Source organism: Mus musculus, chromosome 14 (genome assembly GCF_000001635.26).
Source record: "Mus musculus strain C57BL/6J chromosome 14, GRCm38.p6 C57BL/6J".
NCBI lineage: Eukaryota > Metazoa > Chordata > Mammalia > Rodentia > Muridae > Mus > Mus musculus.
Genome location: NC_000080.6, coordinates 54197923 through 54215628, shown reverse-complemented (window position 1 = coordinate 54215628; position 17706 = coordinate 54197923). Strand labels below are relative to the sequence as shown.

The 17706-nt window shown below is 44.7% G+C and overlaps 2 pseudogenes, 14 gene segments (V, D, J or C) and 1 further gene; all 17 read right to left on the bottom strand.

Annotated features, from left to right (window-relative positions):
* The window catches only part of Tcra (T cell receptor alpha chain), a 1796232-nt gene that overhangs the window by 8570 nt on the left and 1769956 nt on the right, over positions 1 to 17706 (bottom strand).
* Positions 1791 to 1852, bottom strand: Traj5 (T cell receptor alpha joining 5). The segment is given in 1 exon segment: positions 1791 to 1852. A coding segment is annotated over 1 exon segment (62 nt).
* Traj6 (T cell receptor alpha joining 6) lies at positions 2880 to 2941 on the bottom strand. The segment is given in 1 exon segment: positions 2880 to 2941. A coding segment is annotated over 1 exon segment (62 nt).
* On the bottom strand, positions 4101 to 4159 carry Traj7 (T cell receptor alpha joining 7). The segment is given in 1 exon segment: positions 4101 to 4159. A coding segment is annotated over 1 exon segment (59 nt).
* On the bottom strand, positions 5675 to 5711 carry Traj8 (T cell receptor alpha joining 8; annotated as a pseudogene). Its single transcript is given in 1 exon segment — positions 5675 to 5711. A coding segment is annotated over 1 exon segment (37 nt).
* Traj9 (T cell receptor alpha joining 9) lies at positions 6179 to 6236 on the bottom strand. The segment is given in 1 exon segment: positions 6179 to 6236. A coding segment is annotated over 1 exon segment (58 nt).
* Traj11 (T cell receptor alpha joining 11) lies at positions 8432 to 8490 on the bottom strand. The segment is given in 1 exon segment: positions 8432 to 8490. A coding segment is annotated over 1 exon segment (59 nt).
* On the bottom strand, positions 9019 to 9077 carry Traj12 (T cell receptor alpha joining 12). The segment is given in 1 exon segment: positions 9019 to 9077. A coding segment is annotated over 1 exon segment (59 nt).
* Positions 9832 to 9888, bottom strand: Traj13 (T cell receptor alpha joining 13). The segment is given in 1 exon segment: positions 9832 to 9888. A coding segment is annotated over 1 exon segment (57 nt).
* On the bottom strand, positions 10485 to 10518 carry Traj14 (T cell receptor alpha joining 14; annotated as a pseudogene). The gene is given in 1 exon segment: positions 10485 to 10518. A coding segment is annotated over 1 exon segment (34 nt).
* Positions 11148 to 11207, bottom strand: Traj15 (T cell receptor alpha joining 15). The segment is given in 1 exon segment: positions 11148 to 11207. A coding segment is annotated over 1 exon segment (60 nt).
* Positions 12435 to 12495, bottom strand: Traj16 (T cell receptor alpha joining 16). The segment is given in 1 exon segment: positions 12435 to 12495. A coding segment is annotated over 1 exon segment (61 nt).
* On the bottom strand, positions 13792 to 13854 carry Traj17 (T cell receptor alpha joining 17). The segment is given in 1 exon segment: positions 13792 to 13854. A coding segment is annotated over 1 exon segment (63 nt).
* On the bottom strand, positions 14787 to 14852 carry Traj18 (T cell receptor alpha joining 18). The segment is given in 1 exon segment: positions 14787 to 14852. A coding segment is annotated over 1 exon segment (66 nt).
* Traj19 (T cell receptor alpha joining 19) lies at positions 15183 to 15243 on the bottom strand. The segment is given in 1 exon segment: positions 15183 to 15243. A coding segment is annotated over 1 exon segment (61 nt).
* Positions 16131 to 16188, bottom strand: Traj20 (T cell receptor alpha joining 20). The segment is given in 1 exon segment: positions 16131 to 16188. A coding segment is annotated over 1 exon segment (58 nt).
* Traj21 (T cell receptor alpha joining 21) lies at positions 16783 to 16839 on the bottom strand. The segment is given in 1 exon segment: positions 16783 to 16839. A coding segment is annotated over 1 exon segment (57 nt).

Below are 17706 nucleotides of genomic sequence, written 5' to 3'. Positions count from 1 at the left end.
GGGGACACCACAGAGTCTCATTCCTTCTCAATTTCCGTGAAAAAACAAAACCAACAAAACCAATCTAAAGCCCAGAAAGATTAGAAGCCTTGTAATGCATTCCAGTCCTGAAGACTGATGATCAATGCTAGCATTTTAAAGTCTGCAAAATCTAACAATAAAGCAAGCCCGGGCTCCTCAAGCTAACTATTTGAGGGTAATGCTACTACTATCCATTAATATCTCATGGATGTACATGTGTATTTATTTTGGTCTTTGGATGTGGCCTTCTCTAGCTCTAGGACAGGACATTAAGATTCCATTCTAATGCTGGTCTAATTTTAACCGTTGGGTTCTCCATGCTCTGAATCGGCTCTTTTTCCTGTTCACTCCTGCGGCCACAATTAGGGGCCTCACTGGTGCTGATTGTTTCTTTCTAATGATTACAAAACAGCTTCATTTCCTCCCCACAACTGCAGAGCACCTAGGCAGCTGAGCTGCATCTGCTTCTGCCCTGGTCAGCATCTGCGCCTCAGGGACCTGCACACACAGGACGGCATCTTCCCAACAGCTTTACCCGCTAAGAAAGATGTCCACTCAAAAGCCTTTTCCAAACACAGAGTTTTGAGCTTCCGGCCATGGTTCACCACGTGCCTGGGGGCTGGGCATTTCAAAGATGATTGTAATGCCAGCGGGATCATTTCCTCCGTGTACCGCTTTCCCTGATGGTCCCTCAGATGGACACACAGACATCACGTCTTTATCACCACATCTCTAACTTTCCTGCTAAACTCTGATTGTGCTGTGTCCTCATTACAGACGTTTTTTGTCCTTTTGCCTCTAAACTCTGGTTTTCCAGAAACAGGATGGGCTTTTAATCTAGGCTCACTGACCCTTGGCAGGAAAGAGGCCCTTGGTGAAGCACACAAGCAAACAAACTCCTTCCCTGGAGAGATGGGATGCTTCCCCTGCTGGCAAAGAGATTCTGTCCTCTAAGGCAATCTAAATTTCTACTTCTTGCTCTGCAGTACTCCATGTGGGTGGACTCTAGTCTCCCTGCTTTAAAGGCCTAACAACTTTCTCTGTGGGAGACTACTCACCAATGCCAAGCCCAACGGGTTTTAAACAGTGATTTCCTCTCCACTGAAATCTTCCCAACATCTTCTAAAAGGCACTTTTGGAAAAAAAAAAGAATCACACACACACACACACACACACACACACACACACACACACACACACGCAAGCACACCTTGGCTGTGACAGTCTGTTCACACTTGTGATTCTGGAGGCACACACTCTGGATTTCCTGGTCTTCCCTCCCTTCCTCACGTCTAGCAGAATGGTTAGGATACTAGAGTTGCTTAATAAGTAGCTATTGCTAAACTACTCTCTTTTCAATGCAGGCCTGATACTTACATCCTTTTGTTATGTCTATCCATCTTGCCCTTTAACTTCTGTAGGGTCTAATTGATTTGTGTTGTTTTTGGCATTACGTAGGCTTTAGCAATCCTTCTTGTCTCTTAGCTGAGCATGGGGTTTCTTGAGAGTGTGTCCAAAGTTCACTATCTTTGGGAAGTTTAATCCATTATCTTTTATGAAACTGGATGGTCACAAAAACAAACATAAATCTTTTGTTACACTTAGTCACAGTTTCTTCTCTGATAGAGAACCACAAGAGGATCTATGATGATGAAGAGATTAATTCCCCTTGGCAACTGCCTTAGAAAATACACCAGTAAGCAAGCCAATGGCTGGGAATTTAGAATCTGAATCACTGGTTCAGCGTGTAAGAGAGCAGAGGGACTTACTTGCATAAACTTGGAGTCTTGTCCCCCTCCCGAAAGTGAGCTGCCCCACAACCTGTGTCCCCCACCCTAGTACAGCACAGTACAAATACCTGCCCTCAGAAAGGGCAGCTGCCCATCACCATTCCGAGTGTCTCAGGGAACACAACTTTTGTGTGGCCTCCCTCATGGCTTTAATATTAACTCCTCTTTCTTTGTAGGTTAATGCCCAATGAACAGTCTCATAATGTTTCTCTTTCCCTCTGCAAAGTTCCTGCATCTTACTAAGACAAGTGTGACTTTTCTTAGGTCCCCAGAAATGCTGAGCCACTCTGCCATGGCTATTATGACCAAAGGATCAGGATGTACAAGGTTGGACCAAATCTCCTTACTTGGGGAAGGAACAATTTACACCCAGGTAACCTTTGCGGTGTGGGGGACTTGTTCACGCTAATAATAAATCCTTTAGTCAAGTAGACCTAACTCAACTTCAGTTGTGTTTTTCTGAGCTATGTGATCTTGGGCAAGTTGCTAATAATTCCAAGTCTCTGATTCCTTATCTATAAAATGGGTCCAATATCAAATACTTATCATTAGGATAGATGAGTGTACTGATCGAAGAAGGACAGGGCCCAGTCACTGGCAGGTCAGCCATGTTGTAAGCAGTAGCTAATTATAATTCCTATCAGTGCTTTACATGGGGAAAGGGACTGAGGCTTCTTGAAGCCAGAGGAGGCCCGTTTTTGTCCAGAGTTTCTCAGCATCCTGGCTGCGATCTGGGGGAAGAGATCTCCTTGAATGGACAGGAGATGGTGAGTTCTCAGACAGAGGGAGCAGTAGGGTAGGCTCTGTGTCTGCTACAAAAAAAAAGTTCTTCAGAGACCTGACAAGAGGAAAACCTCGGTTCTCAGAATTTGGATATTTGTCCTTTGAAGCAGAACCCTTATCCATTATTCAACGCAGCCTCATTAGACCTGACACACCGACAGTTACTTCTCTTCAGCAAAGGACTCCGTTAATGAGTGCGGACCACTCTACTCGCTCGCTGTAGGACGCCCTTCCCTAACATTCTTCTCACAACAATTCCCCGGTGATTGTTTCTGCACTACTCACATGGATGAACCACGAGGCTGGTCCCTTTCCCAAACGTAGGTTTGTAGTTTCCTCCTGAGGTTCACAGTGAGGAAAGCCTTTGATGAAACCTATCTCCTGTGACCTCCCTTTGCCATTGGTCTTGTTGGGTTGGGGCAGCAATCCAGGGAAACCCTGGGCCCACTGGATCCCCTTACCCAGTTACACTAAAAACCTATCACTTTCTTGTCAGCACAGAAGCAGGAATATCCTAATACCACCACGATCAATCACCTTGTCTGTGGGGCAGACAGTCTGGTCTGATTCTAGGGCTTCTGAAAGTGCCATGGGAGTTGGGACTCTAGGGGATATTACACAGGCTTGTGCTGATACACCCCTAACTTCTGTCAGAAGCTTTCTTTGTTCTTCTCTGGCTTTCCTTCCTATACTCTGAAGGGTTCCATTTATAGTCTTCCCATTACGTGAGAGCCCCAGGCATTTGATTCCTGCAAAACCCTGTCTGACCAAGACTCTGTAAGGTTAAGGTCCTTCCTGTGACTTGTGTTATTATCCTGGAGACAGGCACCCAAGGCCATCTGATCATCTTCATTTCCAGTGACCTTGACTCAGACAGGGCCTTGTTTCTATGAAACCCCAGAGGAAAACTGCTGTAACTTTTGAAAGACAAGAGGAAATGGATCTCCTGATGCCTACTTCAGGATGGGGAAGCTCACAGAAGTCACAGCCCAGGCTGCAGCCCTAAGCTGACGTGCACACCCCAGCCATCCTTGGCCCTTGCACGTGGCTGGCTCACCATTGATCTCTACCTGTGCTTTAGAATTGTTAGTAAAAGGCTATGTGGCTCTACTGAACTCAGGGTGAGCGGAAGGGGCTGGGGCTTGGCACTGCTCTGCACTGCCTGGACCCCAGGCTGCCACAGTCACAGCAGCAAGGTGTCCGTCCCTGAGGTCCCTTCCAGCACTTATTTCTGTGATCCACTGTTGAGTTTGAAAGCAAGCCTCAAGGAACAGCGGGGGAAGCTTTATCAAGAAAATGAAAGTGTGGCCATTGAAAATGCTGGAGAGAGAGGGTAGGAGGACGAGAGGCTGGAGGAAGCTTAGGACCATCTGAGAGCCTCGTTTGTGAGTGACCTCACAGATGGATGGGTACGCTCTCCACTGGCCTGGAGTCAGGACAAGGAGTGATCCAGGTGAAGGAGTTTGTCATAGAGAGCACTTGTGGCAGAGGACATAGCTCACTTACTTGGTAACACCACCACCTGGGTTCCCTTCCCCAAAGTAAGTCTGTTGTTGCTGTAGTCCCACTCTGAGTAAGTGCTTCACAAAAACGCACACATTTCGGCTCTACCCTCTCACGGAGGAGGCACACCCAGAAAGAGGTGATCTTGAAATTTCCTGTAAGGGGTGCTATGAGGACTCAAAGGAGCCCTTAGGACGAGAGCAAACTGCCAGCCCCCAGTGCTACCCACGGCCTCCGCTTCCCTCATCACAACCACCAGCGAGCATCACTTTCTCCCTCGTCTGGGAAAGAAGAGTCTTTGTGAGACTTTGTGAAAGAAACACTCTGCTTCCCACGTGGACCTGGAGGGCCCAAGGAGAAGGCAAACACATTTCTCACTCAGATCTCCCACACGTGTGCAGAGGACCCTGCTTTCTTGCGGACAGATGCAAACATTATCTCTCATTTTGCCAGGAAGAGCAGCATCGAGAGTAGATCCTGCTGAATATTGGTACATGCTAAGGACACGCCAGGGCACATGTCTCAGGGCTGCCGTGCCCTCTCTGGACCTGAGCCGGAGCCTTCATGGCCCGAGCACAGCTCAGTCCTGTTTCTGCCCTGATCTCACTCTAGGATATTAATATTAATATTAATGGCTGATGAGCTTTTGCTTTTTTTTTTGTCCTTAAAACGTCAGACATCTCAGTACTGAACAGAGTTGAATCCTCCCCAGCCAAGAAAAGTGGGGTGCAATTGTGTCTGTTTTCTGCCAAGTTTAAGTATCCACTGTTATCTCTGACCATCTCCACAACCCCAGTTTGCTAATAAGACTGAGGGTTTTTTCTTTTCTTTTCCTTATTTAGTTTTGAGACAAGGTGTCACTAGGTAGCTCTGCTTAACCTGGAACTCACCATACAGAAAAAAAGCTGGCCTTGAACTCAGCCTGCCTCAGCCTCACAAGCACTGAGGTCAAAGGTGAACCCCACCACACCCCGAGATTGACGCTCTTGAGATCAGAGAGCATAGCTCTGTTTTCTTTTTCTTTTTTTTGTTTTTAAGTCAACTACAGTCCTGGTGGGTTGGTGATACTCAATAATCATTTAGCCAGGCTTTTAGTGAACATTATTATTGGGGGCAAAGAGGCCAGTTTTGGAAGAATTTAAAAGCTTAGTATACTCTGAGTTGCAGAATCTAAGTGCTTAGGCAAGTGAAAAGCAAGGATGCATTTCTAAGGGAGCTAATAAGGAGGCAGAGCGCACCCAAGCACTGTGACTTCCATGCAGATTTTGAGCAGAGAGGTGAGAACTGAACGAGCAAATAAGAAATCACTCAAAGGAACAAATGCCCGCCCCTGCAGGATCTTGACAGTGATTCCTTTTAAGGGGCAGAAAGAGTAATATAGCAGAAATGTACACTCTAAGTCAGCAGCATCGCTGTGATTGCAAACAAGATAGTCCTAGCAGTGCTCCCTTATACACCAGGCCACCAGCTGCAAACGCAACAGAGCAGAGCAGAGCAGAGCAGAGCAGAGCAGAGCAGAGAGCAGAGCAGAGCAGAGCAGAGCAGAGCAGAGCAGAGAGCAGAGCAGAGCAAAGCAAAGCACCCAAGTGGTGGCTTCCACCATGTCCCATGGGTCACTGTGACATTAATCCATACAAGGTGGCCTGGGATTCTGACAGCACACTCAGGTTTGTTATTAAGTGTTCCAGGGTCTGTGTGCATACACCAAAGCAGTGTGAGGCTTATCGTTTTAACCTTCATCTGCCCAAGACTATTGGAAGATGAAAAGAAATAAGGCAGAACCCAGTAAGAGAGTCTGCAGGCCTCATAAAAGCTCTTACTAGTATTCAGAATTCCTACTCTACATAGGACCTACTGTGGTCTTCTCTACTTATTATTATATGTCCTGTTTATTATATATTGTTTCCAGGTATGATATTCATGGATACTGTAATATAACACTATTGTCTACTAATTTTCTTATTTAAACAGCACCGAAAGCCACAGGTAACTCCTTATCTCCCCTCAAAAAGACAATGAAAGACATGAACACATACTACTACTTCTACTGTAATTTAAATCAAGTTTCTCATTGCACTCACTTGGATCAACCAACAAGCTTGTTCCTGTCCCGAAGGTAAGTTTGTAGCCCATGTTGCTCACAGTGATTTGTCCTGTGACAAAATGGGCTGTTTCCTCCACTTGCCCCTTTCACAACACAGTTGAGCATAGGTCTGGGAAGCCCACCATACGTCTTTAGTAAAATTTAGTAAGTTTTCTGTTCATGAATGAATCTTACATGTGGCCTGCAAGACGGGTCATTCACTCAACAGTGGTCACGGAATGTGGCCCCAGGGCCAGGTCCCAGATTCTAGATCTAGCCTTGCTCACATTGATTTTTTTTTTTTAAAATAATATTGGATGAGTAAAGCAACCCTTCTGTATCTGAACTGCTTTTTAGGAAGAAAATAAGTTCTGAGTGAGATGGTTTCTAGAATCAGAGTTAAGTGGCCTGTGAGCAGTGGGCTGCTCTGCCTGGGGAAGGTTTGAGGAGCAGTGAAGGGGGGGAGGGGTCAGCCTGAGCAGTGTCTGCTGTGCCCGTCTCCCTGCAGACCTGAGCACGCAGAGTGGTTGGAACAGCCCTACGCTCTGCTCTTCTTCTGTTATGGAGAGGAGAGAACCCTTTAGAACGAGCATCTATATCAAGACTTTCTGAATCTTTAACTCTTGGCATCGACTAAGGATGGAAAAGCTAAACTCCACGTATCTCCCTCCTCTCTGATTGGTGTTATCCTTCATTTCTAAGTGAACCATGACAGAGCCTTTGACATGAAGTAGAACGAACAGAGCTTTGAGGTCAGACAGGCTGACCAGGCCTTCCAGATAACTAGCCATAGAATTTTGGGCAAAAGCTTTTCTGAGCCTCATTTCTCCTGTGCAAAATAAAAAAATACTGCTTTTACCTTACAGAGCTATAGACTCACTACAGTATATGACACTATACCCACACATCATAGGCACTTATATGAAAGTTATTATCATTTCTCTCCTCTTGTTGATGATGATGGTGGTGGTGGTGGTGGTGGTGGTGTGTGTGTGTGTGTGGTGTGTCCCAGGGATTGAACACTCATCATCTGGTTTGTGCATCAAGTGTTTTAAATCTTAAGGCATCTCACAGGGCAGTTATTAATATTAATATTAATAATTATTATTCTGTTAGATTATTGATTAGCAAGGCTATTCCATTAAGGTTACAGAATATGCTCCCTCTGCTCAGAATTTGCTTCTGAAATAGTCCCAAACCCATAATACTCTTGAATAGCATGAGCTTTAGGTTCACAAAGGAGGGAGCTTCTAAACTTTCTACAGATGTCTGCACCCTTTATCTCCTGAGAGAGTCAGAGGCTCACAGAGGGGCAATGATGGGTTCAGTATCACACAGCGAGTTGGTGACAAGTCAAATTTAGCATTTTGTCTGAAATTAGCATCCCTGGGCGTGTGCCACCCCCGCCCAGCTCTGGAAAACACTTGAGATTTCACAAAACTATTTGACTTATTCATAGAAAGAAAAAGGTTTCATTTTATGGCCTCGAATGGAGCAAAGTTATCGAGGGTTTGTAGAAAGGGGACAACAAAGGCTATGTGAGCCCACATCGCAGATATAGAGAGGAAATCTCCAAGGCAAAGGTTGCTGTGAGGGACATAGCTAGTTGGTAGCAGAGAGTAGAGTGTGTGTCTCCTTGATTCTCAGTCTGTTTCCCCTCCTCTCCATTCTTGAATGCTGAGGTCATTTGATTCACTTTCTCCTTTCCTCTGGAGGTTCTGACATCTCTGGGTGCTCAGTTTCAATTAAACAAATCTCTATCAAATATTTGTATAAAAGAGCCACATTAGATATTGCAGGGACATAAAGAAACTTTGCTCTCACCATCCTTCATTTTTACCACTGGGTATTCGCAGCAGTGAGTTTCTATAGCTATATGTGTTGCAGACCAACACTGTACAGCTAAATTTGCAATACAGAAGCTAAGAGGAACCTGAAGGCTATCCAAGGAAAGAACACGCAGTCCAGACCTTTCCCAGGAAGCTGGGTTATCTCTAGAGAAACTACTATTTTCTGATTATTTACAGTTCTAGTCTGGGCTCCATCCTATTCTAGTGAACCCGTTCTACTGTGATTTATAGCTCGCCTCCTACTTTCTTGTTTAAATGAAGAGCCCAGGAAACGACAGCCTTAAATTCACGGATTATCAACCAACAGAACAAGGATGCTGCAGTTCCCGGGGAAAACGCAGCAAGAATGTGCAGAAACCTTAACTCAAAGGGAGACAGAGCTCAGAGGGGGCAGCGTTTACCTGGAGAGACTAGAAGCACCGTGCCCTTTCCAAAAGTGAGTTTGTTGTATCCCGAGTCACACAGCAGCAAACCTCTCCACAAAAATGGCCTGCAGCATAGGGCTTTTCAGCCCATGATATATACTTTGTAAGGAGAGCGAAAACTCATCATTTATGGAGGACATAGGATATGCCAAGAGGCTTGACAATCTACATAGATTACATCACCTCGCTGAGACTGTGACCTTGGACGTTATTATCTTGTTTAATGAATGAGGAGCAGGCGACTTAAGGCTAAGCAGGCTCCACTACTGCCACTGCCAAATAAACATTCAGACATTTTGGATCTATGTCATATTTTAGCAGAGGACTCACAAATCTCAGAGGACTCTCCCTCATTCCTTGTAGTGTGGGGTTGCGAACACACACACACACACACACACACACACACACACACACACTTTTTTTTTTTTTGCTAGAAGTAGTGGGACTCTAGTAACAGTGAGTCACCTAGCCCTCCAGCTTGTCCTTCATTGCAGGGCCATTTCCTGGACCATAAAGACCTTTCACCCGCAGCCTTCCCATCATTTCTTCCTTAGCTCACTTACCAGGGCTTACCAGCAATCGAGTCCCACTTCCAAAGACCACTTTATAGCCTCCAGTCCCCACAGTGTTTCTTAGTCAGTCAAAAACACCCACAGGTAAGCACATACCCAGACTCAGGGCTGTAGCTTTCCATCGACAAACAGGCTGCAGCTCGCTTTTCCTTTACACTCCACAAAGCACACAGGTCATTTAACTCAAACCTGGGGCATTTGTGGCACCAAGTTTAAAAATGAACTTGCTTTCTGCCCACGTCCCTGGATCTATTGTCACCAAACTCCCAAATTTTCAACTCTCTTTATCTAACAGATGTATCGGAACCTTCTAGAAACTCCACAACAGTTAGGGTTTTAGATTCTTGCTACAGAGTCTCTTTAACTTTAATGTCAATCACTTGACAACTTCATGAAGAAGGGTTTAGATCACTATACGTAAAGCCTCCCCAGCCCCAGTCAACACATTCTACAAGCCTGGGCCTTACTCAAGTCGAATTCTGCCTTCAAAGTCAGGTGACCCCCCAACGACCCCATGCCTCACAGTTGTAAAAAGCAAACAAACCCAGATCTCTGCTTTGGCTCTGTGGATCAGCTGTTTGACGTCTGGTCTCATGGGCAACGTCTTAGCTTTCTTTCACATTGGAAAAGAAAAAAGGTGGAAGGAGACTATTTAAATGTTAAGGGATGGATGAAAAACCCTAAAAACTCCTTTGCTTGCATCTCCTGAAAATGGCCAAGAAGGGGGAGGTCTATTGCATCCCGTTCTGGGCTCCAAATGCTATATTAGAGAACAACATGAGAACAATTCAGACATGGACTTACTTGGAACGACTTGGAGTTTTGTCCCAGTTCCAAACCTCTGGTAAGTCCCAGAATTTGCACTGTAAGTGAGGTCTTTACAAAATGGCTTCTTTCCCTTCCTGTTTCCATCAGAGTAACTCTCAACTCATACACTTCCATGAGAGAGAGAGGGTGTTTTTAACCAGTGCCTGTGGCCACAGATCCACATGAACACACACCATCTCTTCATCTTAAAAGAGTCTATGACTGACCCAGCTTTAATATTTTTTGTTGTTTTATAGACCCATATTTTATATGTGGATAGCACTTCAGAATCTGTAAAATATTTTTACATACATTAACTTATCCTTATATTAACTTATGAAGTATTATTAAACACTTTCTTTTTACAGATAGAGCTGGGCCAGTGCATGAGTCAAAGCAGATTTAGGGGACCTGGATGTGTTTCAGCTGAGCTGCCCTTTCTTCAGGATCAGCTCTGCGGGAGCTATTATTTCTAGGGTTCCTACATGACCTGTCTTGTTCACAGCCAGTTCTGCACCCTTATTTTGACAGTTTCCCCATACAAGGAATGTGCTTGTCTGCATGAACCATTAATTCTTTGACCACTGTGCCTCACAAATACTGTGGCAAGTTCAGTGGGTCTTAGCATCCCTATTAAGCATCTCTTTAGTGATGTCTTGTCCCCCAAATGAATACATTGTAAATCGTGGTCCCGTGCTGTCTGACAAAAATGCTCAACCTGCTGTGATCTTAGATTGATGTGATCAGCATTCAGCTCTCTTCTCTCTTGGGAGTTCTGCTAGGGATTCCCCCTTTTTGATTACTGGAATAAAGGCTAAGCCATGGAATTAAGCCCGTGAAAGCCTCTTTACAAGGCTCAACAACAGTGGTGCCATAGCTGTAGCTAAAGCCTGAGAGGATAGCAGCTGATATTCTCCAGTCAATTCTGAAACATACTGGTTTTTAAAAAGATTTGTACAATTTCACCAAGTCGACTTATTATTTATTTATTTTTTTCTAGCCAAAGCCTGGTCCTTCTGATACCCACTGTTACATAGGCACCGGCACCTGTAGACACTTTCATTTTCACCAGAGTTTAGCAAATTGTAACCGTCCTTCTAGTAAATTTCCTTTTATCACTTGAAGTTATCAAAGTAATTATGAACATAGAGTGAGACATGGGGTGGAGGACTGCAACCACTAATAACATTTAATTCCTCTCCTCATTAAACCCCAATTCTACTTTACTTGAGTGATAAGGCATGTGGTCGTCTGTGTGATAAAGGCTATGAGATAAGGGCGGGCGTCATAATCACCAGCTATCAGGTACTTACTGGGGCTGACTGATACCGTGGTTCCTGTTCCAAATATCAGAGCTCTGCCTCCCTGGTAGGCACAGTGAAACGAGGCCCTGCAAATTCTTCACTGGCTCCCTCATTCAAACTCATGGTGTATGCAACTAGACAGAACAGAAATCATATCCCGTCCTTGCCACGGCCAGACTCCTGAGTTCTCAGTGTCTGTATAGGCAGCAACAAAACTCTAATTTTTTTTCCAGAACTATAATTTTTAAGCATGGAAGGCAGTTTGGCCGTTGGATCTTAGTTCATATAGGAACAACACTAGACACCGAGGAAACAATGAAAAGCAGTCACTGTCGCATGACAGTGACATTCAGGAGTAGGGAAACAATAAATAAACATATAAGGTCAGGTGAATGATCGGTATGCATTAGAGTCAGGTTGGGTAGCAGGCTGGAGGCCATCCAGGCAACAGCACTTGATGGACAGCATGCTAGCCTGCCCCCTGGAGACATGGAAGAACTAATCACCTTCACTGACAGACAACGGAAAATGGAGGGCGGAAAGATCAAAGCTTGGCTCCAAATTACAGTGTGCCAACGAGGGACATCTACATCATCTTTCTGCCGATGTACGAGATGCGAATATCACCAAGAAATGCGTTCTTAGAAAAAGATGGAGACGGGCAGATGGGCTAGAGAGATTGCTCAGCCAATAAAGTGCTTTCCCTGCAAGCATGCACACCCAGGTTCCATGTCTAGAACTCACACAAAGACAAGCATAGTTGTCTGCACTTGTAGTCCAGAGCCAGGGATGTGCAGGCTCTTGGGGGGGGGGCTATCTAGTCATCCAGCCTTGCTTCATCAGTGAGAGGCTTTGCCTCAAAAAAGCAGCATAGATGACCCCTAGGAGCGACCGCTGGCCTCTATAAGAATGTTTGCACAGCCACATGTGTGAGAGGCTGGGATGCTGTAGGCAACTGAAAGACATGGCCTTGCCTATGTAGGGCTTGACAGTCATAAGATGATGCCAAGTGGAAGGGAAGATGGCATTTCAGAACAGCTTTCTCTGCCTGGGCAGTCCCAGGCTGGCTGCTGGGCATCGGAGGCGTCTTCCAATCTGCTTCCCTACTGTGCTTGCCAACAATATAAACTAGAACCTGTTTTTCTAGTCAGCACGGGGAAGGCATGAGAGGGCACCTTGCTTCCCGTGATGTCTGGATGAATGGGGACAGTTGATACCCCACTAACATGTCTAAAAAGCTTGCACTTATCTCAACAATGAATCAAATTTGGAATCCATAGAAAGAGACATACTTACGCAGGTACACCTTTAATATGGTCCCCTGGCCAAAAACCAGCTTCTGGCCACTTGAAGTTGCCACAGTGATCTCTTCCACCACAAAAACTAAATGGTGCTAGAGAGTAAAGCCTCCCAAAGTTTTTTTTTTTTTTTTTTTTTTTTTTGCTTGGCTCAGATATAGTCCTACACCAAACACATATTTTCAGGAAAAATATTAAACCCTCATACTCTTTCTGATGGAAGGGAACCCTGGGAATCACTCAATACACTTGCCCAAGTGCATGTGTGTCTACTACGTGACTGCAGGGTTTTGAAGATTTCCAGAAAAGGCCTTGGGCATTAAGTTTTATGATTTTTTTTTAACCCTCACGACTGGAAAGTCTCACCTTATTTCCAAATCCAAGCCTTTCTTAGCCATAGCCAAGATCTATCAGACTTGTTCACTTTTAGGTTTACCCTCAAATGGAATTTTGCCCAAAAATGTAACTTAACAAATCAGGAATCGTCTGACTGCCTGTACTTCCCAAGGGCATTTCACAAACATGATCTCATCCCAGTCTCGTGGAGTTGTCTGGGGTAGGCAGAGCTGGATCCTAGAAGCCCATTTCCCACATGAACCAACATATAGACATCTCAACAGAGCTCACGGAGGCATGGTTATCAAAAGGATGGACCGGGTTTGCTGTCCTTTGTCTTCTAATTGAATGCCTTAATTATGCTGTGCACGTTCATGTATTGATCTTAGCATCTTGCCTCTCCAGTACTGCTTCTGTCTCATCCCTTCTTCCAATCTAATAAAAAGTCTCCCCCTCCCCAAGAAAGTAAATAAAATGAAGCCCCCTCTAGCCAACTCCTCTTCATAGCACAATGTCTTTTTAATCCTTACACACATTCTGTGAGCCGGGAGAGAAGGGTTATCAATATTTCAGTTATAATAATTAGGAAAGATGAGAGCCAGAGGAAATAAATCAGAATGATGGTTATACAGGCTACAGCTGAGCACACACCGCAGTATAGTGAACCCTAGAAAATGTGGGCCCTTGCCCTGCCATTGTGAAAATGTTCGAATCACTTAACCACTTTGTGCAATGGAATCACCTCCCCTTCCTCTACCCCCCTCCCCATTCTCCGATTCTTGGGACAGTAAGAGGCTTCTTTTAGGAAATCTATCCTAGGATACATCAAGATAGAAATGTCTTTTATCTGTACTGACTTCATCTATTCATTTACCCACACTTACTTAAGAGAACATTTTCCAATCCAAGTTTAATACAGATTAATCTGGGCCAAACTATCATACTTCACTTAAAAACTGATGGCTAGGCTCCTTTTCCAAGTTTGGGAGCAGAGCCATGGTTCAGGTCCAAATACTTACCTGGCCTGACCAGCACCCTGGTTCCGATTCCAAAAGTTAGCTTGTTCCCTGCACTGTTAGTCACACAGTGATCTGAAGCCAAGCAAAAACACAAGGACTAAAGAAATCACACGCAGCAGATACTTGGCAAAGGACCTTCCCTATGCTTGCAAAGATGGAGGGCTGCAAACATTCAGGGTAAAGCCATCTTCTCCACTGTACACACATTTATGTTTGCAAATTTGATTCTCAGCTTTGGCCATTTAGACCTCAATATTCAAGGATAATGCGTCCGAATCATAACCTCACTGGGGAGCCTGTCTGACTATGTTTTAACACAGGAAAGAACCAAGAACTCTGGAACCTTCAGAGTCAGGCTTATTCATCTAGCATGGAAATGCTGAATGTCCTGGACAATGCACTTCTAACTGAGTGTCTCCGTTTCACTTGGTGCCAAGGAAGTCTCCAAAGAAGAGGGAGACTTTAGTCCTGGGTCTACTGTGCACTGTCTCAGCTTTACTCCCTGTCATTAAAGTGTAGATCCAGACTTTTTCTAATTCTTCTAGAGACCTTCTTCTATTGGTGCAGCCAGGGAAGGCAATTGGGCCAGGGAAGGCAATCGAGAAACTTGGGGATGTTTACAGAGTACCTTTATCCACAAATGGTAGTCAGTAGGGCCTCTCAGAGGGAGACCGCCAAGAATCATAGGACCAAGGTCATGGTCCAAAGCAGATGTTTTGGGATGCTTCAAACCTTTCTAGTACAACTGCCTGCCTATTTTCCCTTTGGTAGGACCCACTATTTCTCCTCATGGAGATTCATGGACTCCTAACATCGATTTTAGGCCCTTCCCTCTGCTTTATCTATCATACCAGGGCTGCCTCCGAGGTAGTGACGCAAAGAAATACTTAAGAAAAATTCTTTTTTTTTTTTTTTGGCGATAATGAAATTAATTTGTCTCCCTTTTAGATTTCTTCATGGTAATGTTTCCCTGGAGTAGAAAGAAACCTACTCACCAGGTATGACAATCAGCTGAGTCCCAGCTCCAAAATGCAGCCTCCCTAAGGCTGAACCTCTATCTACACAGTGCCAGCCCCCTTTACACAAATCTGCTCCTACCATTCCCCAGCCTCTCTCCCTGGCTTGGGAGTGTAGGGCCGAAAACGATCTTCTGTCCGCTCTGAGCTTACCTAAGTCTTTCCCCCAAGCACCCAGCAGCCTACGGTAGACAGTCACTCTTTCTTCAGAGGCTACATCTTAAGAGACAAATGATCTGTGGTAACAATAGTCTTTCCACCGCCAGAGTCCTCTCCTATCAGAAAGCAATTACACAGCCTTTTGAGAGTGTTTAAATTGGAAGGACCTTCGCTCCCCTGGTCCTGTTTCCCGGTCTAAAAGACTGCTTCAGTTACTAGGACTTACATTATGCTTGGATTCTATTCCAGAGCTGAACTTATGAAAACCTCGATAGATCAGATTTGTCCTCTGCAAAGTCACCCCACTTCCTTTGTTCAACCTCTGGCCCTCCTTCAAGGCATTTCTCTCTCTCTCTCTCTCTCTCTCTCTCTCTCTCTCTCTCTCTCTCTCTCTCTCTCTCTCTCTCTCCTCTTCTTTCCCCATTTACTGCACTGAGAAATCATAGTTCTTTATCTTCTAAGTGTAAAAAAATCTCTGTAGGCCTCAGCTTGTGAACAATTTGATGGCCTGTTTCTTGGCTATCAAAATAATAAGAATAGAAAAAAACAGATGTAGCCCACCCTTTTATCTTCTATGCTAGGGTCATGGGGTCTTAGCACTTCGAGTTCACAGGATATCCAAAGTCTAAAATGCCACAGAAACTCCTTCCACAATGCCCTCCACCTTAGTCCTGAGGACCCAGAGTGAAGGCCTTGAAGGGCACTCTCCAGACTTCACAGTGGAGCCTGCCCGCCCACTGCACCGTTCAGTAGCATCCCGGAGAAGCTGGGACGCCTTTTCATCTACTGCTTTTGATTCTGCCTTTGGTGTCAACCTCTTCCATTATCTACACAAGAGTTCTTCAAATATTGGAAAAAGAGTTATCTTCTAAGATTCTTGGTATGACCCGGAGACAACCTTTCTCAGTTTTTTATCTGACTTCGTCATCAACAAAGACATCGATGTAAGGGTTTCCCTGAGATGAAAGTCCAGCTGCTGAGGAAGGTGGGAAGGGAGGAAAGAGGGGTGGAGAAAGGCTAGGATTCTAACCCAAAGGGAGGATCTTTTTAAATTTGTTTATTGGCCATTTACCATACTTCCTGAGTGAAATTGCTCATGTACACATTCACCATTTTGTTTTAAAGTGTCTGAATCCAGAAAGCACAGAGAGTCTCATCTCACACCCTGCTCTTACAGACATCATGGTTACTGACTCAACACCGAGCTTGTAGTTACCAGAACCACAGGCTATTTCATTCTGTACAAACCTCAGCAAGACCCTGGTTGTGAGAGGCCGCAGTGGGGACATCCAGGCCTGCTGCTGGTCTAGCTTGGTCCTCCATTTTCTCTTAACCATTTGGTTACAATTTCAACTTTACCTTTGAAAGTGGGATAAAATCTGCCCCAGAGGGCCATCAGCCCCTTAAATGAGATAAGGTACAAGGGGCATTTACACAGGCATATAGCAAATATTCAATAAATGTTAGCTATGGAATCTTTTATGAATGCATACACTGAGCCATGTCTGCTTTCTGAAATCCTAGGTATTCACTGGTACTTTCAGTTATCTCCAGCTTCTTTGTGTGTTAATTAGTAAAAGTAGTGACTTCCCTTACTTTGGAAACCTTCCTTCTGGAGGATGTCAAGAACACAGTTGTCTGTCTCAGAGTGTTAATGGAATCCTAGGATTTGTTTGCTCCATTTATATCTGCTCAAGAGATAGGGACAAGGAGTGACTGATACAACATTGGACAAGGATCCAAGCTAAAGAGAACTCAAAGCAAATATAGAGCGAGTAGAGGAATTTAGCATAATGGGTGGGTAACAATAACTTACTTGGCTCTACAGTGAGTTTGGTGCCAGATCCGAAGTAAAGCACGTTGTAATTAGACACACAATGGTTAGCACCATTACAGAAAGCCCTCTTCTTCAAAGAGAGGTTCGTTATGAAAACATGACTACTAACCAAGTTATGTGAAGAGCTAAGGAAGCCTACAGATGCTGCGCAGTTCCACAGAGGTGCGAAGAACAGTGAAGAATGAGCGGAGACGACACATTCATTATCAGAGACAGGCAAGAGAAGGTCGACTGACTTTCTCCGGTGCCTATTGATTTCCTTTTCTCTAGTTTTCAGCCTGGGTTCTTTCTTCTGTCTCCCGTGCTGTATGTAGACAACATGTGAAACAAGGGTGCTCTCAGTGAACTCTTTCCTCCCCTGCCTTCCTAATTATAAGTGAAAATTCCTCTCAGGTAGATTTGACTTCGAGGAAAGTTCTTATCCTGCCCCTATTTTAGCTCCTGGGCTATCTGAATCCTCTCTTTTAGACCCTGGATCTGGGTCTGGATTGTTCTTGGCAACTGACCCGGAGCGTCTCTTCAGGATATCCTGAGCCACACAAGCTAGCTCAGGGAATTCTGCGAGCATGGCCTAACAAGACCACTCCGTCTCGTCTGTCAGAATACCTGTTTTATACAACCAAATGTATCTTGACATCCTCACTGACAGTCTCCTTCTAACCCCATAGGAAAAAAAAAACCCTCTACATTTCACTTTAGTTTTGCTTTCTTCTTGCAGATTCCCTTCAGAAAGAAGGAAACAAAGGGGAAAAAAAAGAGGCTGCAGTGTTGGCTGTCATTTGCAAGTCTAGATGAAACATTATTTATGGGCAAAATATTTTGCTGGCAATTTCAATAGAAAGGAAGCCTCAGTGTCATCAATGGCACGCCCACACTGCTGACTGAATTTCAACAGATCTCAAC